This window comes from Botryllus schlosseri, chromosome 5 (assembly GCF_051294905.1).
Source record: "Botryllus schlosseri isolate E-star chromosome 5, Bs_hap1, whole genome shotgun sequence".
NCBI lineage: Eukaryota > Metazoa > Chordata > Ascidiacea > Stolidobranchia > Styelidae > Botryllus > Botryllus schlosseri.
This window is the reverse complement of record NC_137240.1, coordinates 11,539,255-11,566,853: the sequence shown is the minus strand read 5'-3', so window position 1 is coordinate 11,566,853 and position 27,599 is coordinate 11,539,255. Positions and strand designations below refer to the sequence as shown.

The window sequence follows — 27,599 nt, the reverse complement described above, 5'->3', positions numbered from 1 at the left end:
AACTTAATAGGTTGTTTCTGTGAAGAGTACATACCCATACAGTTAGTCCAAACATGCTAACAGTCGAATGCAAATCGAAGTAACTATCCAATATTACTGTGCGTATATTCCCTGCCAACGTGTGGCTATGCAGTATGCACGTATAATAAAAAAATCTATCACATAGGGACATCATACTCAGTAGTAATGGTATTCATTTGTCGTTTGTTTAAATTGATAACACTCGCTAATCTGTGTCTATCAAAATAACAAACATAGAATCTATAGAAGTCTATGTGCAATTGTGCATGCCGAATGGTGGTATCCTCACTCACTTCACGTAGGCTACATGCATTCAACTTTTCGTAATAAGTACTTGAGTGTTTTCATGTGGCTGCATACGAACTCTGAAGTTTGAAATACAGCGCCGACACCCAAAAAGATTGAAAATCACTGGTATATTCTGTCAGATATACGACCCAATTTGCTTTTGACCACATTGACGAGACATGACAGTTGGGATATGGCTCTGTGTACAATCTAATCATTCGAGCGTGAAAATGCCGGTTAAGTTAGCCATGGAAACGTGTTTAAAGTGCAGAAGCGGGGACGCTATCTCCGTGCGAGGTTTGTTTGTGGGGATTTGGGTCTTGGGATTGCATTACATTGTGGCGTAATCAAGTAGCCAAGGTATCCAGTAATACATGCCACTCACAATGCACGTAATCTGATTAGAAACTTCACTCTGCGATATGTATTCAACCAACAACGGTACCAGTAGTAAGGAATAAGGATAGGTAAATAATTGAAGTGGAGTCGGCAAGTGTTCCGATATGACTTTCTTGAGCTGAAATATAGGAGGCCATTATATTTGGTTTTAAGTTGCAGTTTTGTTTTCGGATGTGGTATTTACCGTGAAGCAATGTACAATTTGATTATATTTAGTGGTGCTGGTTGGTCAGTTACCGTACAATGTACTGTACATGTATACTGGTGCAGCAGACTGGAATCAGTCGTTGCTTTCGGTTTTCGGAAAAAAAATTGCGCGTGACAGAATGGTTTCTTGCATAGCATCATTTTGTAAATGAATAAAAATTGTGCGTAACGTTGCCACCAATTCCACTCTCGATGAGTTCTTGAAAATAGATATGATCAATTAATGTTAGCTAGGCCTATAGCTAATGAGTAAGAAGCTGATAGATGACTTTTGGCAGTTGATATTTAACCAACGTCTAGGCGTTGATAGTGATCTCGATACGAAACCTGTTTCCCACTTTAGTCAACTACCACTGAATCTCATGACCCTCTCTGTGAAGACTGTCCTCTAAATTGTCACTAATTAATATCAAATACAAATACTTACAATCATCAATATTACCTCTCTGATTTTGATTGATTAACATGCGAATGATCGTGTACTGCACGGTAATGCCTTGGTAATATAAAGCTGAAGTAAGACCTTTCAATACCCCTCAGCTCAATTCAAATCTAGTATAAATCTGTTTAATAAGTAATGACCAGTCTGTTCTGTCACTTGCCAGTTTAGTTACACAAAATAGGCTTTATAGCCTAGATATCTTCGTGTTGATGTGGTGACAAAGAATACATCAAGAAAGGTATATACGTTATTTCTGTGACAGTTTTTACTTTAAAAACTTATTAATACCTTTTTTATACCAAATATTTTCTCTTATAATAGGAAGCTTTTCAGTACAAATCTTTGGTTGTGTTGTGCAGATAGAACTATCGATTCTGACACCGTTATTGTTTTGATATCAAGGTAAATGGACAATATGCGGACATCTTTTTGGCCCTGTTCAAATACTGTCAATATGCAGTTTGACTTGCATTTTGTACTTGTGGACTAGACAATGTATCCTAAATCAGAAATATGCCATAATTTTACCTCACAGCTATTTCGAGATAAATCCTGTGCATGGCCTTCTCATTCAAATGTCTTTTTATAACTTACATATTCTTGATAGGTGACATTTGAGTATTGATGCTGTTGATTTATTCCTCTAACACCCAATCCTAGCCGATCTATTTTGGACATAATACTTTTGGAATTTATAGCCTCAAGATTTTGTTACTCCGTTGGGTGTAAGAGTTTTGTTATGGAAATGGCTTATTTGTCGTTTCATTTTTTGGGACACAAATACACCACTAAATGATTCTTCATGCATCTGCTTTAGCATCAATACGGAATCATGAGTAAAGACCGACTCAACAATTCAATGGAAGGCGCAACGACGCTGGAAATTGCGTCATTAGAGGCGAAAAATCGAAGTAATGAACGACTAATTGCTCATCTGAACATACAGGTAAATATCTCTCTTTTATGAATACCATGGATCTATACCAAAATGGTCACTTCTTAACTTCATCATCGTATGGTATGGGCTAGGGCTGTTAAAAATCAACTGGTACACTGATTAAATCTTTAGTTAGTTTGCTTAAAAATGATACATTGTATCTGTTACCCAATATTCTAGTCCAGTGGTTCTCAACCTGGGCGGCGCGCCAAGAAGCAGTCAACTGATTTTTTTTTTCGCGCTCTGCGCGATTTATATCCAATTCACGCGTGTTTCTCTATATATTGACCGATTTTCGTATTTTTGAATTCTCTCATCAACAGTCATAACCTTCCATGCCATCAAACAATCTGTTGGGGTTGCTAGCATCCCGGTGGGATTTTGTGATATGACGATAAGGGGGGCGCGAAATTTTTCACTATCATAAAGGCGGCGTGTCTCAAAAAAGGTTGAGAACCACTGTTCTAGTCCATAAATTCTTTTAAGCCATTATCAATATAAATGAAGGTGGATCTGTCACATCTGTGTATAGTAGGGTTGTCCAAAATTTGGAAAATCTTAAAAATACCCCGTGATTGTGTCGCATTCCATAGATTATTGATAAAAAATAACAATGAGCCTGAAAGAAGCTCACGGGAAAGCCGTTAAGATTTCGGCCAAAGCGTTTGAAAGTAGTTGCCCAAGAATGGGCGTGCCACCGACCATAGAACGGCGAGAAGACTAGTAATCAAATAACCACGGCCCTTGATTGGCTAATTGGCTATGCTTCAATGATCACCACAGCAACAGCTTTCTGATTATGTGCTCAAGGAGTCTGCTAACGGTGGGATTCTGAAATCGCGTTCTTGGTAGGTTGGCAGATGATGATTTAAGATTAATTCAGGACATGTTAAGGTACGAAATACATGATGAACAATCAACAGCTGCTTCACAAAAACTTCTACAGCATGACTTCTTTATTGGAAGGAAACGGCTGTAGCCTACATGCCGTGTTTTCATCGAGGGAAAGCAAAGGCGCTTATGCAAGCGGTAAACGAATTCCCCGTTTGGAAAGGATCCATCATCAGTGAACACAAATATAAAGCTTAACAATGACACGATACCGTAATTTGTGTGATCTTATTAGGCTCAAGCTGTAATATATAGGTGACGTTTTGAATGATATTGGAATCGGCTGAATCAGCGGGTTATGCTTGGCACTCATCAGATGCTTACAGTAAATTGAATTCACTTGTAAGTGTTGCTAAAGTCCCTAATGACAACGCACACTCGCACAGGCTATGCCCAATGTGGTATGTCAAAGTCCCTATTGATCCCGCAGAAAATAGGTGTAAAGATAATCACAGACTATACTGCATAGTATCCAGCATAGTTTGGACATGATATCCAGCATTGTGCTTACTTTACACCTCTCTTCTGCAGCATCATTAAGGACTTTAACAACACTTACATGTGAATTCAATTTGCTGTAAGTATAACTGCCAAGCACAACCGGCTGATTCAGTCAATCCCTAGAGCATTCAAAATATCAACTATATACTACAACTTGAGTCCAATAAGCTCACACAAAGTATAGTGTCATGGTCAAGCTTTATATTTGTATTCACTGATGATGGATCCCTTCTGAAACGGGGAATTCGTTCACTACTTGCATAAGCGTCTTTGCTTTCCCTCGATGAAAACACGGCATGTAGGCTACAGCCGTTTCCTTCACAATAAAGCAGTCATGCTGTAGAAGTTTTTGTGAATCAGCTGTTGATTGTTCATCATGTATTTCGTACCTTAACATGTCCTGAATTAATCTTAAATCATCATCTGCTAACCTACCAACAGCGCGATTTCAGAATCCCCACCGGTAGCAGACTCCTTGAGCACATAATGAGCAAGTTGTTGCTGTGGTGATCATTGAAGCATAGCCAATTAGCCAATCAGGAGCCGTGGTTATTTGATTACTAGTCTTCTCGCCGTTCTATGGTCGGTGGCACGCCCATTCTTGGGCAGCTACTTTCAAACGCTTTGGCCGAAATCTTAACGGCTTTCCCGTGAGCTTCTTTTGGGCTCATTGTTATTTTTTATCAATAATCCATGGAATGAGACACAATCACGGGGTATTTTTAAGATTTTCCAAATTTTGGACAACCCTAGTGTATAGTCTGTATAGAGATATAACTTGTGTAAATGAACATGGACGGACGGCTTCAGAGTACTTAATCAAGGTTTCATGGATAGTCCAGTAGTATAGATGTACTGTTTATGAATATGAGCTACCCAATACCATTCGCAACCCTTGTTTTTTTTGGGTCATCTTACATTCACTTATCTACTAGTAGTCTGGTACTTGCTGTAGCCTATGTTTGAGATGCCTCTCATTTTACTGGATTGCGGCTTGCATTTGTGACATTGGTATGCATCAAAAGCTAGGATAACTTAGCGATGCATCTTTTTCAATTGGCATTTGGTTGTGAGAAGGGGATAACCTTTGCTGTTGCCAAATAATCTCTGTCGGAATTCACTTTACACTAATCGCAACTACGCAGGTAGAAAGAATCCCACATTGAAATTCAGGTAAATTCCATGATTAAATTTTACACTTTGGGAAACAAAGGCGCAAATACCATTATAATCTGAATTCAGTTTCACAACACGTTACTGCTCAAGTTTATCTAATATTTGAAAACTATATATTGCCACCTTTGGATTTTCCTTTGAAATCATTAGCCAAGTAGTGACAATATGTGTTAGTAAAGATAAATTTGATACAGATATAGATATCTTGCTTGAGACATCTGAAATGATCAAACCCAATAATATTAAGACTTGCAATATTATAAATTCCACTAGATATTTACTATCGGGATGGTAGTGGATTCTCCATATTGTTGTCATGATGAGCTATGCACTTCAAATCAGTTTTGTTATAGCTCCACCTACGCTGTTTTTCTTATTCTAGCTGCTATTAGAACAGTCTTACCTCTTCAAATGCAATCTGCCTTTCTGGTTCTAAGGCATGACAGTCAACTCTTAATAAGTAATCTCTCTGGACCCTAATAGTGCATCTATTATTATCCGGCAAAATATCAATTACAAATTCGTTCTCTGGAGGGAACAGTATATAATCGAGGCAATAGACTTAATCCTTTAACTACCTGATCTATAACTCAGGAGAGAAGTTAGAAGTTCACTAACAGGCTGCGCGTCAATAAATGGGACTGTCATAAAAGTGTAGCTGATTATATTTCAACTTGGCGACTTTGACGATGTTAAAAGGTTGAATATCTGCAAAAAACGAATCAAGAGCTGGAATGCAGGATTCGGGAGCTGGACGAATCGAAATCCATGACGGCGAGGGCGAATCAGCGTTTGGAAGGCGATGTGGATCGGCTGCATGCTGAACTACGAGACATCGATTGCCTTGCGCAGCAAATGGAGGCTGAAAAGAAGGTAGGGGCAATGTTGTGTTGGAGCTGATGCGACTTTAATGATGAATACAGCTGCAATCATGCTATGGTAAAGTAACTAGGTGATCGTGAAAATGAAAGAAGTCAAATTGCTAGCGTTCAGAATAAACACAAACTGTATTTACTGAATACCGTATGATTCAATTCTTACTAAAAATACATTTTTCATAGAATCATATTCACATTTGAATGCCTAGGGCGTGTATTCAGTTGGTAGAGTAGGCGTATTACTGTTCTTGGTATTAAAATATTAGTTTGCTTTATATTCTTGTTGTTGGAATGATAAGTCGTAAGATAAGAAGTAGCTTTCAATTAGGCTTGAGGCCTACGATACAAGACGGCGTTGGTATTGAAACGATCTGTTCTCAATTGTTCAAAACTTTGAACAATCAAATACATCTCAGATGTTGCGATGACGTGAAACTTGCTTCGGATCAGTTTTTCCTTTTAGTATTGAGTATTTTTGCCAAGTATCCATATTGAATCATACCCATGTTTCTCACGTCCATTGACCGATACAAAGCTGCCTATGCACAAAAATGTTACTGCTTTTCATAGTCTTGTACAGTATCGTGCAAAGTGTGGGTGCTGCTGCCCTTGATTATGTATTTCGTCATTCCACACCAAAATCAGGGAGCAACTGGTGGAATGGATACCGGTGCAGAGTGAGCCATGATCGCGATAATAAAGAGCCAATATGTATACGGGCAACTATTATTATCGTGAAATTATGTACGAATGACGGCCTGTGTCATAGACCAGTGTGGTAAACTGGCTTTGGAGTGAGATTCATCTCGGTGATATCAGAGGTACAAATATATGAAAGTAAATAAGCAATAAACTTAATGGCTCCAAGAACGGGCATTGTTTGCGTAGTATCGGTGATATAGGCTCGCAATCTCACAAGTTGTATATCCATCACAATGGGATGGCTGAATCTTGCCAGCCTGCGGATACTCAGCACCAATGCAGTTGAACAGTAACAGTGTCAATTTGTTCGTTCAGAATGCGATTCAGTTGGCCGACCAAGAGCTTAACAGCACTCACAGTGAATTGCGCGACTCCAAGAAACGGGAGATTATGCTGGAGACGAAGCTTCTCGAAGCGGAAGAGGTTTGTTTCCTTGTTGGCTTATAAGGTGTACTTTTCTCTTGCCGGTCTGATTCATTTAGTAGGATGCGTGTTATTATGTGGGAAGGGTGAAATTTGAAGTTTTTTTGGTTACGAGAATTGTGGGGGGTATAATCTGATAGGTACCAAGGGTGGCCTTTGCCCGCTCTGAATTTTATCCTTGATTATTTTAACATCATCTGTGTTCACTACGCTATAATGGATCCACGATGTTATACCAATGTTAAAAAATTTATCCCCTTTCAATGTTTTACCCGTTGAAACTTCACCACATTTATGGTAAGGAGATTTACATATAGAACAAGTTACCGGTGCTTTAACATATCCTGCACATTGGCGTACGTTTCAAATGGTTTTCGTGAGCCAGTGCTGTAAACTTTTCATGCACACTTCCCTAGTTTTGGGTATGGAGGCCTTTCTTGCAATGGACTACCGTTGAATTTAGGCCGTGTAGTCGAGGGAAATGGTAAAAATCTCGAAATAGGACGACGTACCTGAAATTTTTCGTTTGTCTTTCAGTATCAAAGAAAGCTGATGGAAGAGAATGAGCAGATGCAGGAGAAATTCGCCGCGGCCAATTCGGAAATCCGAGAGCTGCGGGACCTGATGAACCGGATTCAATCCGATAAGAAACTTCTCAGCGACCGCGTTTCAACTCTGTCCGCTAAAGGTACGACATACAATATATACACGGAACAGACAGGGATGTAGGCCTAATATCGACATACCGTGTTGATTTAAACATTACTCAGAGGTTAGGAAATAGTTAACTATGCATCACCGTTTCAACATGGGATAAACCAGACTAGAAATCAGTTGCATCGTGGGCTGATCTTCAAAAACTTTGCAAAACATCAGAGTTGCATTAATACGTACTTGAATTTGACCGAATGGTTCAATTCAGTTTTTGAAACCATCTGGGTTTCCACCCAATTTCTGTTCATAGTCAGTCGGATACTTTGGGATTAACCGATAACCGTGTATTCAGTGTGCAGAAACTGTGAAACCCGATAGTCTGGCTAATATATAGTAATAATGACAGAGTTTCGGAAATATGCTCTTCCTGTGTGTAATTGATAGGGTACTATGCAAAGTATGTCATTTGAGTTTGATCAACGTATTCAAATTATTTCCCTGTTTTATTATGGATGACTAGACTGTTTAAATATACACTGCAACTCTGTTTGTATCATATGCGAAAGGGTGTGTAAAATCATTACGGCGAATGAGATTCATATCATGCTAAATAGAGGTGGTTACTGACAAAGTACCTCTACTTTTTTCGGAATAGGGCTTGTGTACTCGAGTGATCATGTTTCAGATCCCTTAGCAGTGGTCTTGGGCAAATCTACTGACTTTTTCGCTTCTGTAAAGTAGGATATAGTTTTCGGATATGTTTGCCTCATAGTCTTTGGATTGGATTGCATCTGAGTGAAATTATGATACCAATTGTACGGAAGAGCCCCTTCACCACTGTAACTGAATAAATAATCGGATTGTCGTGAAGAACCATCCCGCTATTCTGAAAGTAGCCGTCGCCGATTGACCGCTAACAACGTACTACATCTCAAGCAAATCTACTTTTTAAATATATTCACCCGAGTACTTTTCAGAACTTCATTTTTCTATTTCTCGTAATGGCGTAGAAATACACGGTGTCACTTCTGCTTCGGCTTGAGCACTAACTCTGACTTGTGATATTGTAAAAATGTAACGACATTTCTTTATCTGGATTATATCAATTGTAGATACGGTAGGCCCAGGTGATATTGCAAAAGCGGCTTTTACTTCAGGGTAATTCCACGCTAAATGAACCAGGGGGTTGCACCAAGGTTGGGGAAAGCCTATAAAGTTTGGCACAGCGATAGATGCAGTAGTACATACTCTGAATCCGAATTTTCTCTGACAAATTCTCGACGAGCTTGAAGTTATGAGGCTTTGAAATTGCTGATTTTTGCTGTCATGCTTCAATGAACAATTTCGATATTTTTTTCATCAAAGTCAATATTATATGGGTAAAAGGCATGGTGCGGGGGTGAAACTTGATGAAATGATATTTCATGGTTTGAGGAGTTCAAAAATTGTTATTCAAAGTACTTCATAATGCATTCACATAGGCCTATAGTGAAATGCATAAATTTATTCTTTCAGCTCCTTTTGGGGTGCAAAGTTTAAAATTGTGTATCTGAAAAGGGGAGTAATTTTAGAACCTAAAATTCAGAGGAAGTGTCCTTGAATGTATTTTCGTTCATTTAGTGTTAGTTTAATTAATTACTTTCCAACTAAACTATCAAAAAACTAAGTATTTGTAATTGTAATGCCATATTGCTATTTCTAATAGTGATGTCACAATCCATCCATTGTTTTTCATGGCTGAGTGCAGTTTAAAGACATGAAAGTAGCTGTAGCTTACTGTACCATAATGTAGGCCTGCAGTTTTAGTTGTATAACTTGTCCAGTTTTAGTATCTTTGTGGTTAACAGTTTATAGCTGAGCTGCACTGTTTCGCAATCTTTTGACCATCTCTGACGATGAACAGTGTATTGAGTCGTATTCGAGAATTGGTTTTGTATGTGTTATTCTCAGAAAAATCTCTTGCCATCGAAATCGAGAGGTACCGCGTTAGTCCGTCGAAGGCTCATCGTTCCGACAAAGGCGCGAGCAGACTCGACGCTTTTATAAAGACCCTGGAAAAGGAACGCGACTACTACCGGGACGAGTGCGACACGCTGAACGCGATGATGCAAAAGGGCGGGCGGTCCGCCAGGTCTCCAAGCCCGGCGCGGATGAGCAGGAGATCGAAAAGCCCGGCGGCGCGGCCTGGCCGGCAGGCTGCCAATTCGGTTTGTGCTATCGATTCTATTACGGTATTGTGAGTAGGGGTGGGCAAAATTAAGTACCGGTACTTCAGTGATTATAATAATAATAATATTAGATTTCGAGTTAAGCATTCGAGTATTACTCATAACAGTGTGGAGGGTATGAAAAGTTCCAATACCGGTATGTGTCTTAGGGTTGTTCAAAAATAACTTCTTTTTCGATCACTGGGATTCATTGAGTAAATTGCTTGGTTGCCTAAAAAAACGCTGCGCACCAAATTTGGATCAATTCCACCAGCAGAAGCCGACGCAGAGCATATTGCAATTTAGTAATTTATTATAAAAACTTTCACATTTTACTGTTAACCCCATGAAATTGTCGAGTCGTCTGCACAAACGAAGCGAAACAAATTTGACGCAATTCCAACCCGTGGTAGCAAAGTTATGTGAGTTTTTCATTGATAATGCTGGGTTTTCCCATCGTCAATGCTATTTTTGCAAATTCAAATCTTTCAACTGCAATGACTTCGCATTCGGAAAAAAGCATCGAAATTATAATTCTTTTTACTTGATACTGTAAATTTTAGTGGAAAGGTGAGTGTGGTTTCACTGCTGGTACTCGAAAAATCGTCTCTCACTGCTCGAATCATTACAATTTGAGTACTGGAATCATTGTGGCCAGGCCTAATTGTGAGAGAGCTATCGGGTTTCGAGCGGTAGTAAACAAAAGCGGTTCCCATCCGTGGCACGATTGTTGTAAGACACGCCGTCTTCAGTTCTGTAGTGTCAAATCGACACAAATATCGGAATAGATTTCAACCCCTCGCGGTGGTCGAAATAACACACAATCTCTGCGACCCTTTGTAGGTTTCACTTTCCCTTACGCACACGCCTGTGATAGTAACAGTTAGGAAGTTTATCTGCCGCCAGGTTATCGCTATGGAAGCAAATCCTAATTCCCGATTCGATCGATCAAAAATCTGAATTTGTTGAATATCTCTAAGTTTGGACGTTAGTTTGGGTCACATTTATGATCCCATTTCAAATTTGGAATATGTTGAGGAGTTTTGACCAAAATGCCTGCAGTAACGGAGGAATGAGATTTTCTATGTATCCATTCAAATTTACACACTCCTCTTTAATGAATTTGACTAAGGCATCAAATATCTTGCGTTTGGACGTGATGCGAAGTATATTCGCGGGATTTCTTATCGGTACCGGAACAAGATTTGAGCATGAACATATCAAATCTGCTTGCCTCTACCGCATTGTCTGTATCGGCCGATAATAACGATTTCATCCTCGTTTGAATGCGCAGAAAAATGGCGATCTCGTGAGCAAGGCGACTTACATGAAGATTGTCCGCGAGCGCGACGAACTTCTGAAAATGCTTCACAAATTCGAGAATCACACGGCGGAAATCGAAGCCAACGTACGCGTGCTTTCGCGAGAACGAGACCGAAGCCACACGCTATACGAGCAGGTACTGTACGATGGTTTGAGCTATTCATTTCGTACACTGTGCGCATTGTTTTTTTTTGTACGGGCCCAGTTCTTGGTGCTAAACAACCTTGATTGAATACGCTGTTGGCAACCAATCACAAGCACTGTAGTCAATTAGGCCCCCATTCATTTCTTGTTGACGCCTAATGAGTAGGTCACCGTGTCATTGTGGGAGATGTATAGAAACATATTGGCCATGATAAGCTTATTTTTTAGGCGCTTTTCCTTGCTCTTTTCATTCATTTTTTTATATTTGTCTATTGCAAATTAGATTACAATTAAAATTACTGAACTTGCGAAAACTGGCACGCTGAATCAATTAATATCAAATCATAGTTGATTGTTATGAGGAGAATAGCATTTGTCTGTACAGCAAGCTTGGCCCGTTTCATACGATAAAGTTCTTCTGTAGTGACAACTCTGAAATTGGATTAGAATAAGATTACCGGCATTTTGCGCTCGTATCAGCTACGTAGGATAGGGAGTAGCCCAGATAAATCTCAGACGCATGAATGTGCTACTGCCGAGACTTGAACCGAGGCCCAGCGTGCCGATGGTGGTGGCTTAACCAACTGCGCCAACTCCTCCACAAGCTGACTTCCTCACTTGCCGCTTGACTAACTTTCTCCTTCTTTCCAGACCGTGGACGAGTTGGAGCAAGCTCGTCGTAAAGCGATCGCATCGCCGGCCAAGGCGTCTCTTGCCGCTCAAACGATTATTCACAGAATCGAGAAAGAACGTGATAACGCAGTCACCGATTTGCGTAGGATGGCGGCGGAAAGAGACAGTTTGAGAGACGCTCTTGACGTACTTGAAACTCAAACATCCTTGTTTTTTGAATATTTTAATGCCCCGTCGGTCTTCGTAGATTCGTCAGGAACAGGCGATGGACAACAAAGCTCATTTCGAGCGGCGCGTAGCAGTTTTAGAAGATCAAATTACTAATCTTGAAGAAGACAAGCTGGACCTGCAGGTACGCGGTTTGCGATTTACTATTGTGTATTGTTTTGTGGTTCGTAGTTGGGCCCTTCCATGTAATTTTGTGTCATAATTTCGAGTCTCACGTGAAATAGCGCGAATATTGCCTGTAGATCAGTGGTTCCCAACCTGGTGGCCGTGAAAGCGTCTGAGGGGGTGCGAAGAAGCGATAAACTGAAAAAAAAATGTTTACCTCGTATTCACGCGTATTTCTCTATATATAGACCGAATTTCATATTTTTTAATTCTCTCATCAACAGTCATAACCTTCCATGCCCTCAAACAATCTGCTGAGCTTCCTAGCATCCCGGTTGGATTTTGTGATATGATGATAAGGGGGGCGCGAAATTATTCACTATCATAAAGGGGGGCGTGTCTAAAAAAAGGTTGGGAACCCACTGCCGTAGGTCATGGTGTTATCTCACCACTATCTGTCGACAGATGGTAGTAATTGGTTATGAAGTGTCCACTTGTATGGATCATTAAGATCACACTGGATTTAGCTACCTCGGCACAGAATACAATTGACGGTAAGTCAAAATAATTCATTGCTAAGAAGATTAGTTGCATGTAATCACAGTTTTTTACATGTTAATTGGCTGCGTCCGATGCCAGGCAACAACACCAGCATAAAATTCTGCTGAAGCTTACTTGCTACTTACGAAGATAAGGTATATCTAATTATCCAAGACCTTAATGTAGTATCTACTGGGATTGATCGCTGACTTACAGGTTAGGCGTTCTATTTACATAAACATGACTTTCAAGTATAGGGGTATCCAAAACAAAAGTTATACAATCACACCTTCGCCATTGTAATTGCTTTATCAATTTTATTAATCTTATGTTATGTCAATAGGTGTTTTGGCTGCTTCTAATTCTAAAACTTGCATCTGACATCAGGGCACGATAGCCAGCCTGAAAACTATCAGCACTGGTCAGGAAGAAGAGCTGAGGCTGATGAGATTGAAGCATCAGGAATCGGAAGCGGACCGGCAGATCGTACAAAAGCAATTGGACGAAATGAGGTCTGTATCAAATATGCCTGGCCATGATTTAAGATAAGGACATTGCATCTTTGTGATCTATTGAAAAATATTATTTAATTGTGCCACAAGGCCATTGTGGGTTGATGAAGAGGCCATTCACTACTCTGATCAACGTTTCCTGGTTTTACTTGAAATGTATATGTATACTAGGCGCGTAGCCAGCCGGAAAATATGGAGGGGGGGTTGAAATGAAAGGGGAGGGTTCGATTTTTTTCGCATATAGTAATATAGCATCAATTCATTAGGGTTAAGTACATGCGTATAACGATTATACAACATCCTCGTGCTGACGATAATACGCTTATAAGCTTTTCGACGAGTCCGGAAGTGCTGTTAATTAGCGACTCCCTGATCTGTCGCGAACAATGAAATACGCGCGCTTATCAACGCATCGAACAACTAAATACGCGCGCTTTTCAATGCGTCTTGCGTCTTACGCAGCCTCGGCGACGATTTGCGCAAGTCAAAATGTACGAGTTTTTATGGAATATGTGCTATAATGACGCCGATTTCAGGTGATTCAAACCTTACCTCTTTTGTAACTCAAGCCTTGACACACATCTTCTTATGGTTATGATCAAGTATTGGCGGAAATCAGTTACGCATGTACGCACGCGTCGCACATGTTTGCGGACATTTGATGTCATTCAGTTTCAAGATGTCACTCTTCAATCACAATCGCTAATCTGCATATACTTAACGGCATTTTATCCAAGCTATCGGGAAATAGTAGCCAAGCATGGTAGGCCCGACGCCCAAGACGCGGTAGTTAGGCAAGCGATATCTATCGTACTAGGCCTATTGCAGATGCGGTTGTGTAGGCCAGCGATGATATCGTGAGCACAAGGCCTATTGCAGGTGCGATTATTCAAGCCAGCGTAGCTAGGCTTGTTGGAAACGCGAGAAATCAGGCTAGCAACGCGTGGCAATGAATGACCTGATTTCGCAATCATCTCAGCGGAAGATTGTGTCGCGTTACATTGTGCAGTGCAATGCGCGCTGACGAATCTCGCTATTTGGCAACACGCCTTTCGTTAATTCGCGCAACACTGATAATACGACTTATCGAATTGCAACCGAGTATTAGCGTCATTAGCGGTCATTTGAAAAGGAGGGGGTTTCGCGATCAAGGAGGAGGTTTCGCGTTTCTAAAGGAGGGGGTTCCGACCCCCTGAAACCCCCTCCCCGAGCTACGCGCCTGATGTATACTACTACACATTATATAATTAGTTATTCTCCTTATGGCTTATTACTCGAGCCGGGCAGGGTCTTTGTGGTGCCACAGCTGGTCACCTCCCAAAGTTGTGTTAACACACATAGTTTATGTGAACTGAGCTGTTAGAATAGTGTCTATATTGCTGTGGGGTGTTTGGATAATGTAACAGTGGGCCCTGTTGTGATGGTGGTATATTGACTTGTGGGAGTTGCTGTTGTCGCCCCAAATTTTTGACTTGAGATTGTGACCCCATATTTCATCTTAACATCGCAATGGTTCTGAAATTATTTGGCATTTCGTTTGCACACAAAATTTTGGATTTTGACATCGTGACACCATATTTAAGTGTAAGTCGAAATGGATCTTAGAGGATTTGTTGCCAACATTGAATTTTATGCGTTGGCCTCAATTTACAACGCATCGTTCCACACGCAGAATGGACAAAGCGCAAGTCGACGCCAGTTTGGAAGCAACGCACAGACATCTCAACAGAAAATCCACCGATCTTGCGGCTTCCGACGAGCGAATTAAAGTTTTGGAGGTGCGTTGATAACGTGGTTCGACCTGCCCTAGCATTTTACAGTCAACAGCAATATTTTATTGGCAGAACCGAGTGTCGGATTTGTTGGATTCGTCCGGCAAGCAGAACGAAGACATTTCGAAACTCCGCGCCAACGTCAGCTCGCTGGATCGAGACAAGAGCGAGCTGCAATCGGGTCTCGACGACAAGACGGACCGCATCCACGCGATGGAAGATCAGATCAGCGCGTTGGAGAGAGAGAAAATTGAAATGAAACTGACGGTCAACAATCTGGAAGTGAGATTTGCGCTGTCAGCGACCTCGTAGGCCGCGCGTACTTTTAGTTGGAAATTGGTAGGAAGGCTACTTTTGGGAATATCAAGACTAGAGGTCGACCGATATTGATTTTTACAGGCCGATACCGATATTTCGACACTCACACGGCCGATAACCAATATCATAGGCCGATATTAATATGGAAGGAGCAGAGAACAATTTCGCCAAAAATATTATATATTAGGCAAGATGGCACTTGTTCATGCCACAGAAAGGTGAACAACAAACGAGAAAACTGAAATCGAAAAGACTTATTGCTCAATTGTGAACATTCGTTGAAATTTGGGATAACCCGAAAATCAAAACATGATACAGAATTGCAGATCAGTTCAGAAAAGGTAGATTGTAATGCAGGAAGCAAAGTTTCTCTGCATGCTCACCAAATTAAACTCTTCCTACAATGGTAAATCTGTCGTATATTATCCTTTGCGTCGTCAGGTTCTTGAGACTTAGAACACGGGGCATTGAATTTCCAATATTTTTAATTTTTTCTAAATATAAAATATCGGCCGCGATATCGGCCTTCATAGACGGATATCGATAATCGGGCAAGCTCTAAATATCGGCCTCGATAATCAGCCATCTCGATAATCGGTCGACCTCTAATCAAGACGCGTCTCTTTGCAACTGTGCAGAACGACTGAGGACACTACAAAGTTTGAACTACATAACTACAATTTTCAAAAATATATCATGATAGATGGTAGGGTTGTAATGAGTCGAATCACGATTTTCTGATGACTCGACTTGACTCAAGTCATTTTCTCAAAATACGGAATTGACTCGACTCGTGTCAATCGGTGTAGAACTCGAGTCATTACGCATGACTCGAACCAAGTCATATGATCTGAGACTCAGACGGCCAAGAGCGACGTTTCATCGTAATTTCGAAGAGTAGTAAAGTATAACCACCCTATTGGGAGTTCGTCTACTGGTACTGGTACTTGAAAATGCGACCAGAAACTGCTAAAAGTGAGGAAAATTAGTATATTATAAATGCGAACCATTCGATACCACCAAACAGAGTTGTAACAGTGGGTTTAACAAGACTTTATCTGGAAATTGAGCAGTCAATACAATCACTTGAACTCGGATTCGAGTCATAATACCATGACTCTGACTCGAACCTCTGCTCGATGACTTGGACTTGGATTCGACTTGGTGGTGAATTGAGAATGATTCGACTTGACTCGAGTCAAAACTAAAACAGTCAGATTGACTTGTGACTCGGAGCCTTGTGACTTGGTTACAGGCCCTGAATGATGGGCCATTTCACCCGGTTGTTACAACTATATTTTTACTTACAAAAGTGAAGTGATGCAAACTAATAAAAAATCACTTTCATTAGAAAGGCCCAACTGTGAAAAGTAATTAGTTTTGCTGCCAATACTCTTGAGTAGAAGTGGAAATATTCTGAAAACATAACCGCTTGGGTTAGCAGTACTCAGCACTCCCGGTAAAGTATAAGTAGGCTACTTTGTTACTGACCATGACCACTCTGTGTATCTCCTCATGTTGATGGTAAATTGGATTATGGTCCCTAACATAAACATAAGCATACAGTAGGATATTTTTGTCTTTGATGTGTTTGCGGCATATGCACCATAACTCATGATATAGGCCTACAATGTACATACACACGATCTGTGCATATGCATGTCACGAGTGCGTGATGTGCATATGCCGCTGGACAAGGGAGATGCAGAAATAGTCTTGTGATGTTTTTCAAGTCTTGCACCAGCCCTCCATGCTATCCCGGTAATGCTTAGCGCTAATCGGCATGCCACAGATACCAGTGTTACTGATCAGGCTTTTGGTCCGACCCGGCCGGGAATTAAACCCTCGAGATACCTATTGAAAATCCGGACGTTACACTATCTAGTCGGCAAATAGTGGGCGCTCTCGGACCTCAGTGTTATACCCTTTTACAGTCGAAACTAGAATACGCCAACGAGGAATTGGCAAACACGGAACGGGAACTGCGATTGACGCGACGAGATTTGGACAACGCCAAGACTGATCTCTCCGCCGTCGCGCAAGCCAAGGACGCCTTATCCAGGGACTCAAAACGGTGAGCTCCATCAGATAGCTTGGCTGTCCTACTTTTAGTGAAGTTCTCGTGAGCCAAATAGCCCCAAGTCATGATAGCTGAATATATTGTTGAAAAGCGCGCCTATTTGCATTGTCACTTGTCATTTTTTTGTAATTAGCCATCCTGTCAAAAGTGTGCGACCCCCGCTTTTTCCGCATTTTCAAACTGCTTATGATGAACCTGCTTGTGATGAAGTAGAAATTTATGCTATTACTTCTACTTCTACTCGAGCACTGTTGTAACCAAGTCACGAGGTTCCGAGTCACGAGTCAATCTCGCATTTATAGTTTTGATTCGAGTCAAGTCGAGTCATTATCATTTATCAAATCACCATCGAGTCAGGTCGAGTCTATGTCAGCTAGCAGAGGGTCGAGTCCGAGTCATAGTGCTGTGACTCGAGTCCAAGTCATTATGTTCACTGTTCAGTTTTCGGTCCAACCCACTTTTTCAACCCTTCTCTAGTGATATAGAATGGGTCGCATTCATAATATAGTTTCTAGCTCTATTTTCCAGCTATCAGGACTTATAGACAAAATACCAATAATGTGTTAACGTTACTATTCTTCAGAGTTACAATGAAATGTCTGTCTTGATCGCCCTAGTGTCGAGTCATATGACTTGGTTCGAGTCATGCAAAATGACTCGAGTCGAGTCGTTTTACGCATTGAAAAAATGACTCGTGTCAAGTCGAGTCATTATAACTAGGGCTGGGCAAAATCGAGTACCTGAGTGATTCGATTCTGAATCACGTAATATGCTTCGAGTCGAGTCGAGTAATCGAGTATCACCAATTATGACGTCATAACAGAATGTATTACGTCAAAGTTCAAATATGCACCGTGTTTGCCACCACAAAGCATATAATGCAGTTTATCCATCTCGTAAAAGATACTTTGGTATTTAATCGACCATACCGATTTCATTCTACGTGGTGGAAATGTTGTGGGATTATCATAACTTCGTAAATGCGCTACGTCCAGAAACCTTCGTAGGTTTGTACTATGTTTTGTAAGTTACAATACCGCCAATCAAGGTTTCAAGGCTTCAACAGTGAAAATTATTATCGAAACTAGAATTCTCGTTGATAAATTAACTTTCAGTGGCGAGAAGCGTATAATTTCATTACTCGAAAAAATCGTCTTTTACTACTCGACTCGAATCATTGAAATTAATACTCGATTCAGATTCGAGTACTCGAATCATTGTGCCCAGCCCTAATTATAACCATGTACTCGAGTGACAATGCGGACCACTTTGACCACCTCTGCACAAGCTTTTGAGTACCGTAATAGAAGTAATGCTGCGAAATTCTGACTGATTTTGAAAGTCTTGGGGTTCCGACACACTGTGGGTATACACTAGATGTGTGAGAGCCAGTAAAGAATACAGGGATGAAGCGGGTATGTGACCATTATCAGTATTGACGCGTCCTGACCCTTGCCCCCCACCTCTGATCAAGCATGCATTCATGCAAAGATGAAGGGGTTTAAGCTTTCCGGCAAAATTTTGTTTGATAAGAGCAATAAGCGTGTCTAGAATGTTGATCCGATTCATTATCACTAGGGCAATTATTTTTTGACATGTCAAACCAAGTCAAAATATGTCAAAATTTTTTACCAAGGTAAAGCTTTTTTGCAACCTGCATTTCGTTTGTATCGCAGATTTTGCACTGTTGGTGAACTTATCATTTGACATTTTACAGCTTGTAGCCTACTTTATAGGCCTACCGTTGTAGACGGCACATTGTCTGCTCATTGTGAATCATAAACATTCAAATGAAACAAATAGGTTGACATGGTGTTATTCTCAACGTACCGCAATATCCTAACTGAAGCACGACTGCGTGGGCATTGCATGGCGTGATGAAAAATTCTGATGTAGACACCATTGCCAACATGGTTTGTCACCAGCAGTGTACGCACAACTTCAGTGTTGTCAGCCAACAACTGCTGCTGTTGAACGTTCTTACTCCATTCTTGGCAACCTACTTAGTCAGGACAGACACTTTCTGCCCGAAAATGTAGGAAAGTATCTTTCGTTGTACTACAAAAAATATTTCAATTATTTCTACTGGAATTCTTCTGGGCCAGATTTCGTTAAAATAAAGTTTTTTCTTGTAAAAATTTGTCAGTTTTTGAGACAAAAAAGTTTTTCAGGCGTGTTTTCAGGCCAAACTACTTCGTAAGGACAGATAGTTCTAACCAGAAATGAAGATAAGTAGTATAATTCTAACTAGGGCTGGGCAAAATCGAGTACCTGAGTGATTCGATTCTGAATCACGTAATATGCTTCGAGTCGAGTAATCGAGTATCACTCATTATGACATGATGTCAAAGTTCCAATATGTACCTTTTGTTTCACCACAAAGAATATAAGGCCTGTTATCTAGCAATTTAAAGATACTTTTGGTATTTCTTTGACCCTACCGATTCCATTGCACTTAGTTACAATGTTGTAAGAGGGTCATGACTTCAGAAATGTTTTTCTAGTAACGGTCGTAGCTTTGTATTATATGTTTTTTCTATGCTGCGATACGACCAATCAAGGTTTCAAGGCTCCCACAGTGGAAAATAGCATCCAAACAATATCTCTTGTTGATAAAATAACTTTCAGTTGCGAGGAGCGTATAATTTCATTACTCGAAAAAATCGTCTTTTGCTACTCGACTCGAATCATTAAAATAATTACTCGATTCAGATTCGAGTACTCGAATCATTGTGCCCAGCCCTAATTCTAACATTATTCGGGAAAACACCTAATTTGCATACGTTAGGTCAAAATTAAGATTGATGAGGTAAAAAATGTCAAAATTTTGATTTTTAGGTCAAAATCCCGTCTTTTAGGTAAAAAAAAATCGCCCTAGTTATCACGTTGCGACATAAGAATACTTTTTTATGCTCATTAATCTCCACACCAGACTGCAAGACGATTGCTCTTCTCTCGCGAGAGAGAACAACGACCTCAATAACGAGATTGACGAACTCACGTTGGAGAGAGACAACGAAAGAAAACGGGCAAACGACTTTCAAGCACAGGTCAAGGTCATGGAGAACGATCTTTACGCCAAGGTTTGTTTGATAAACAGCTTACAGCTGCGTACAGTCAACCGCCGGCCCAATTTTGAATTGTCGGTGAATGGGATGAACCAAGTGCAAATGCGCATGATGCAGATTTTCCCTCGGACATAATTCACCCATAATCATGTGCCTTTGCAAAACAGCTCCAGGAATAGAGCAGTGTCAAGCTCATCCATCAAAGTGAAATGATGTTCGAAGATGTAAATAACTTACCTAGTTTGTTGTATTTTTCAGTCAATTGCATACACTTTATGCAACTTAATTTTAAGGGGTACCCCATCCATGCAGATAAATCGAAAGGGTAAGCAGTAAACAAAGATTGAGAGCCCCTGTGTACATTCAACAGTAAGGCTATTGACGAACGTTACTGGACGTAGCATATTTCCGAAGACATGATCATCCCACAACATTGTCACCAAGTGGAATGAAATCGGTATGGTCGAAAAAATACCAAAGTGTCTTTTATGTGATGGATAACAGGCATTGTATTCTTTGTGGTGGCATAAACGGTACATATTTGACGTATTACATTCTGCTTTAACGTCATAATGAGTGATAATCGATTACTCGACTCGAAGCATATTACGTGATTCAGAATCGAATCACTAATATACTCGATTTTGCCCAGCCCTAGTCATCGTAGCATCTCTGAGACAGATATCTTTGTGTATCGAGCAAAAATGGGTTATGGAATATGTTTAAAGCCTTTCAGGACACTACACTCATTATAGTTAAATATATTAATTCAAAAACTTTTCCTTATCGACATTTAACGGCACGATAACAAACATAATAAGCAGAGATTCAAATGGAAACAAATTTGATGAAATAGTAATAATGTAGTTTTTAAATTACCTCTGATCGAAGTCAGGTATATTAGTAACTACGCGGTAGTCATGTGTGAGAATCAAATTATACGATACACGGAAAAATGCTGGACACGCATAGTAGTATATAGGCTATTAATGAAATATTTTCTGGAATAAATCTCTATTATTGAATTTAATAATCGTCGACTCCAATACATATAAATGAAGTGCAGATCTGCTTTAGACCCAAGAAAAAAGAGGGATATTTTTCAAATAACTTTGTTTTCTGCCTCAGGACAAAGAACTGCAAGACGTCTGTAAGGAGTACGACAAAGCGGTCGGTCAGCGGGACAACGCCGAAATCAAACACAGGCGATGCAACGACGAGCTGAACGACCAGAAGCTGGACATGATTTCGCTCACTAGCGAAAACAAACGACTGACCGACAAAGTCCAGGACCTGGACCGGGAAATCATCAACTACATGCAGGTAGGAAAGCAGAGACGTGGGAGTGCGTTGTTGTGCCTCACTTGAAATCTGACTGTGTAACACGGCATACATTGATTCGTAATCGCCCATTATTCCAGGGGTCTTAACATGAGGTCCACGGAATATCTTCAAGGGGTCCATGAAAGGCCAACGTTGAAAATATAATTATAAAGCTACATTTTCCTTGATAACATCTGACATTATTACTCTTTGAAATCTTTTATATGTAGTTTCAATACGGTGACTTTCTGAGGGAAGATTGCCGCCCAAATTTTTTTCACACGTTTGTCTTCCATGTGAGACCAGATCGTACTCAGAGTTCAGTACCCTTTTTGTAAACTGAACTGAACTGAAGTCGAACGACGTTTTTGCGTTTAGAACGAGAAGGCCCTGGAGGCGAAAGTGAACGATCTCAAAGGAGCGATGTTGAGGATGGAAGGCGACATGAGACACGCGGAAGACGAAAGGAAGATTCTCATTGACGACGTCAACTCGGTTTCCAACATAAGATCCAAAGTGGAATACGCAAAAGACCAGGCCCTTCGGCAGTTGGACGCGAAGACAGCGGAACTGGAAGAGGTAATAGAAGTTTATCAGCATGGTTTCGAAGTCTAGAACTTCGGAATTACGCGAAACTGCTGGCCATCAGTAATGGAATACTACTCGACGAGCCATAAACGAATGCATTGGTCCGACTCGAATACGTTTAGTACCAGCGCTAGTTTAAGTAGTCAACATTTGCATGGTGTCTTAGGAGGGCCCGTGATCAAAGTAGCACAGCGCTGTATTACTGCACTGGACCTTTATAAACAATAAACCTTTGAAAATACAAGTGATACAGTAAATTTATACGTAATTACAAGTAGAAGTAGCAATTTCCAAAGACTACTGCAAGTAGAAATAGAAAATGAAGGTAGGAAAAGCCCACGAGTAAGTAGTTCGAAAAAGGAAATTTGGTCGAGCGGTTACATGGTCTTATCAGTTGAAAATGGTAGTGAGCATCTTCGCGGCTGACACGAAATGACCCTACAAATTGATGCCATTGTCGACGTTATATTGAGTGACCCTGATACAGGGGCTATTTGGCATTCCACCTCACAAAATCCACAAAGTGTAAAAGCGAGTGGTTTCACCTAATTAACTCTCAGGTAGAAGTTGAAGTAGTAACAAAACCTACTTGATTACAGCTAATCCATCACATAGCTATTTATTAAGCAAATGAAAGACAGAACCATACTAGAAATAGTTTTATAGCATGTTTTTTTCAAAATCATTCCTTGCCGTTTAGCGCAATACTTGGTAAAAGGTGCATGGAGAAATGGAAAATGTTGCAACATGAAATTTCTGTTAACAGCTTAAAACATACTACATATATTCTGAGTATTTTGGAAGCTCTCGGAAGCTGTGGAAATAGTTGTAAAAGTTGCAAAAGTTTGCCCCGGTAGTCATCCATCTGTTGTCAAACTCGAAATGAGCACTCACAAAGATATCGACCGCCGGCAGTAACTGTGACGTTATCTCGTTTCGACATTTCGACCACTCGTATTTCGCTAGACAAACGCGACCTTTCTGTAAATCATCATAATAGTTACTTGACTAACATTGACCTCTTCTGTTCTCTTTCGTACTCGACCCCCAGCTAAAAGCGAACTACGAGGACCTCTCACGGGAGCTGAACATCGTCCACAAGCACCTCGACGACGAACGGGCCAATTCGAAAAAGCTGGAGGACACCGTATCGAATTCGCGCGAGAAGGAATTTCAATCGCAGCTGGAGTCGCAGGAATGCAAGTCGGAGACGCAGATGCTGAAAGACAAGCTGCTGTTGGCCGAAAGCAAATCGTGAGGCGCTAAACTGTTTCGGGGCCGGCCTCGTCGCCGAGCGCCGTGTGTCAGAGTTGGATAACTAGGAAATTTTCTTCTTTCCGAATTAGATTAGAATTATAGCCACACTGATGGCGCTTTAAGTACAGCATAACTCATTTCGGATAGATGTTATGGCTTTGACGTATTCATGTCTAATGCTTAATTACTGATAATTTTCCATGTTCATAGTAAGGTGGCCATGCTCTATCCTTTAGCTACTTTCGATTTGAAAAAAATTGAGAATTTCGGAGACGTTTTGTGTTCGAAAACAGGTCTAGTCGGAAAACGAAGTTTTATGAAGTACCAGGAAGTAGTTCATCGCTGACTGATTCCAAGAAATGTCAAATACTACTGGGTACGATTCATAATCTTGATATCGATGAATCGCGTGTTTGAATAATGGTGAAGTGAGGCAAAGTAATGCACTCCGTTGTGGTCAACACCAAATGGTTCAATGTTACAGTTTTCAAGGTTTTATCGAGCAGCACAATGCAGGATGCTCGCAGCACCCCTATGCAGGAAAATTGGAATTCAACTTCCTTCAAATTATCTAATCTTTTGATTATGAACCTATTTTTTTTCTTTCAGCCAAAGTATTGTCCGTGAACTGTCTTCGATGAGAACAAAGATCACCCAACTCGAGTCAGAGCTTGAGGCAACTAGGCGACATCTTACCAATGAGAGATATGAAAGGTATGTTGAGCAGAGGGAGTCGGCGTTGGTACTTAATTACAAATAGACAGTTAAGCATGTAACTACCTTCTAAAACAGATTTGGTCGAGGGGTCGCACACTTTTGCCAGTTAATCGAGGTGACAACTAGGGATGGTGTGAACTTGAGGTTCACGTTCGCGTTCTGTATGTGAACCTCGGAAATTTAGAGGTTCGCGTTCACAACAGAACCTTGGTAGGTTCTGCACTGTGAACCTTTTTCATATATTACAATTTTCACTTCATGAATACCTCTTTGGTTTGACTTTATTGCATTTCAACTCTATGTGCATGGTGCTGGTAGCATCAAAAATCAACAAAAAACGAGCATGCCCATTGACAATCTCAAAAACTTTACTTGCTTTGTTATAAAAGTTTGCTCGAAATATCCAGCTTTCCGGTTGTGAAAATTTAGTGACTCTCTGCTGCGATATTAGCCCGCAATCACACGACATCAAGAGCGAAATACACTTCATGTAGTCAGCGAATGATGCTTACCCGACCAATAAATGAGATTGATATCGTTTTCTGATGCAACAAATATAGCAGGTTTACTGTATCATTGGAACCAAATCCGTGTGATTGAGCTATTGGGTACAGCTGTATAACTTGTAGTAAAATTTCAAGAGCAAGTATAGAAACCCGTTTTACACTCCGCTCAATATCAATGTAGCAATAATCAGACACCGAATGCATTGTCCGGTCTGGCCTAGACTTTTAGGTCGTAAGCTTATATTCCCTGCCAAGTCCTCGTCGAAATTGTCGGTAAAGCGTCGGAAGATATTTAATTTATGGGATTATTATATGATTAATTGCCTCAGTTGATAAATTTGGCGACGGTTTAAAACGCTAATATGTACTTCAGTATTGTGACATTATGTGGCCTGAGTCGTCGCTAGGTATCGTGTACAAAGCCTATCACTACATGAAAAGATAGGACTGGAATTTTAGCAATATGACGTCATGTGACGTCATGAGGTTCACGTTCGTGTTCACACAGAACCTTTCAAAAAGGTTCGCGTTCACACGAACCTGAACCTTTCAGAGGTTCACACCATCCCTAGTGACAACTTTATAAAATTGCAGGGGGCGTCTTTGTGGCTGACGCAGAATGACTCGTGACGCTACAAATATGATTACTTTTCAAAAACAAAATATTGATCTACCGTGCTACAGGGGCTATTTGGTATGGGTAATATGACGATTTGATGAAAGTTATGCAAACAAATACGAAAACTATTTTCTACTTCACACAAGCCAGATTCAAATATTGAATGCAGAATTGTAAAATAACGATTGGTGTCCGTTTCAAGTAGGGTCATATTCTGTGAATAAGATTGATGAATAAAAAATTCTGCTATTATGAATAATAATGCTTCTTGTAGTTGAACATACATATGCCTACAATCCACAGATATTGCGAGCTACCGTTACAAGTAATGAGAAAAAATAGCTCAGTTATGATTTAGATCAGCAGCCATTGATTTTTAATGCTTCGATGTTAAAATCATCATGTTTCATTTGACGAGCACAAAATTCCAATATATAGCAAATATCAATGACCTGATATAAAATCACACTATTCCTGGTCGAAGAATGTTTAGTTTATGTCATCGTACCAGGAAAAAGTATCTGTTCTTTTACAAATGAATCAATTAAATATGTGCGATAATTGATTACGACGACTTCGTATTCTCTGGTCTCGAAATATCAGGAAATCTCAGTCTTAGCCCGCGGCCTTGGCTAGTTTGACAAATTCTTCGAACTCCTGAACAGAACGCGTTGCTCAAATGCTGGTGCTAAGCTATATAGTGATTTAAGATCCATCTGAAGCATTCAGTGCTTATGGAAGACAATTTTAATGATAAATTGCCGACTGTACAGCTTATTGTCATGAAGCAGCATTCAATAATGTTTATATTAATACATTAAATTCAGTGTGAGCATATAACAGGGATATATTTGAGATGATGAGAGTAATAACTACTTTCATTAAAGAAGACGATTAACGTCTGCTGCGTTACGCTAATCATTTTCGTTCGGCGTTTTCGTGACCATAATATCGGCAAACTAGCAAAATTCTCTCGTAACACCTGAAATCTTTCGTGGAACATGGTTGAAAAACACCGACCGAGAGAATTACGACTACCTATGTTAGTTAATCATTGTAATGAAGTTTAATAGTATGAAAATTCCAATCTTTCGTGGAACATCGGTTGAAAAACACCGAGCGAGAGAATTACGACTACCTATGTTAGTTAATCATAGTAATGGAGTTTAATAGTATGAAAATTTCAATTGTCTTCGCAGGGAAAGAGCAGTTCAAGAGCTCCACAGGCATGGTTTACCTTCTCCTGGTTTGTTTGGATATGGGAGCCCGTCCTCTCGATCTGGTAGCCCTACAAGAGCATCGTATCTGGATCACTAATGGAAGAAGTGTGTCCACTGTCTCGTGAATCTTGGATCATGAATACATCAAGCGTATCATCATATTCTTCATCTGGATGTAGGCTGCAGATGCCCGGAGAAAGAAAAGTTATACCATCCATTCAAATCTACCTTTTTAGACTGATGGAATATGCATTTTATTCTTTTTCATCAATGCCCGCTAGTGGTATCTGTCTTCCTACTTCACCAAAGCGACTTCCTTCACTGAATTTTATACGTTTTACTGGAATGAGACACTTATAATGCTCAGTGTAGAGTAGTTAATTTTTGATAGAAGCAAAATGAGTTAATATATTATATATTTTTGTATGTTGGGAGTAGTTTTCCTTATCGAAATTTCATGACTCTGTTTTTGAATATATGTGGTACTGTTAGTGTATGATTGTTTATAGTCTCTTGACTAGTAGTGTGGAATGTGTCAGAGTTGCTCAACACTTTATGTAGCGACAGCAATCTTCTTTGTTGTGTCTGTTGCAATGTGTTACTATTTGTTGAAAGAATTGATAATTTCAGTCTGGAAGTTTTGTTCACGTAGTCAAAAGTTTGATGTCGAGGTATTGATTAGAACTGTAGGATATAGTCAATCTATTACAGCATGCCAGTACTTGACATGGAGTATTAAACCAGTGTTATTATTGTTTCACCGAGGAAATAAAGAAAAGATGTGATACGGAGGCATATATCTGACAAACAGGTTTAAGGTAGAATCACCGTGTCACTGTACTGCGCTATCTCGGGTCGTGGTATTACCATCCTGTAGCTTCGATTATGAGGCAATGCTATGCCAGATTAAAAAACTACTA

The 27,599-nt window shown here is 40.2% G+C and overlaps 1 protein-coding gene across 1 annotated transcript; it reads left to right on the top strand.

Moving 5' to 3' along the window:
- Window positions 1-736: 736 nt before the first annotated feature.
- LOC145439733 (centrosomal protein of 135 kDa-like) lies at window positions 737-27,466 on the top strand. The gene is made up of 19 exons (XM_080317338.1): window positions 737-1,595; window positions 2,175-2,303; window positions 5,562-5,735; window positions 6,758-6,865; window positions 7,403-7,553; window positions 9,470-9,726; window positions 11,021-11,185; window positions 11,845-12,012; window positions 12,074-12,178; window positions 13,087-13,211; window positions 14,884-14,989; window positions 15,056-15,265; window positions 17,236-17,375; window positions 20,314-20,464; window positions 21,578-21,772; window positions 22,151-22,351; window positions 23,412-23,614; window positions 24,227-24,331; window positions 26,659-27,466. Exons 2-19 carry the CDS (start codon window positions 2,190-2,192, stop codon window positions 26,774-26,776), a joined length of 2,796 nt encoding a protein of 931 aa, XP_080173464.1. The 5' UTR covers window positions 737-1,595; window positions 2,175-2,189; the 3' UTR covers window positions 26,777-27,466.
- Window positions 27,467-27,599: the final 133 nt, after the last annotated feature.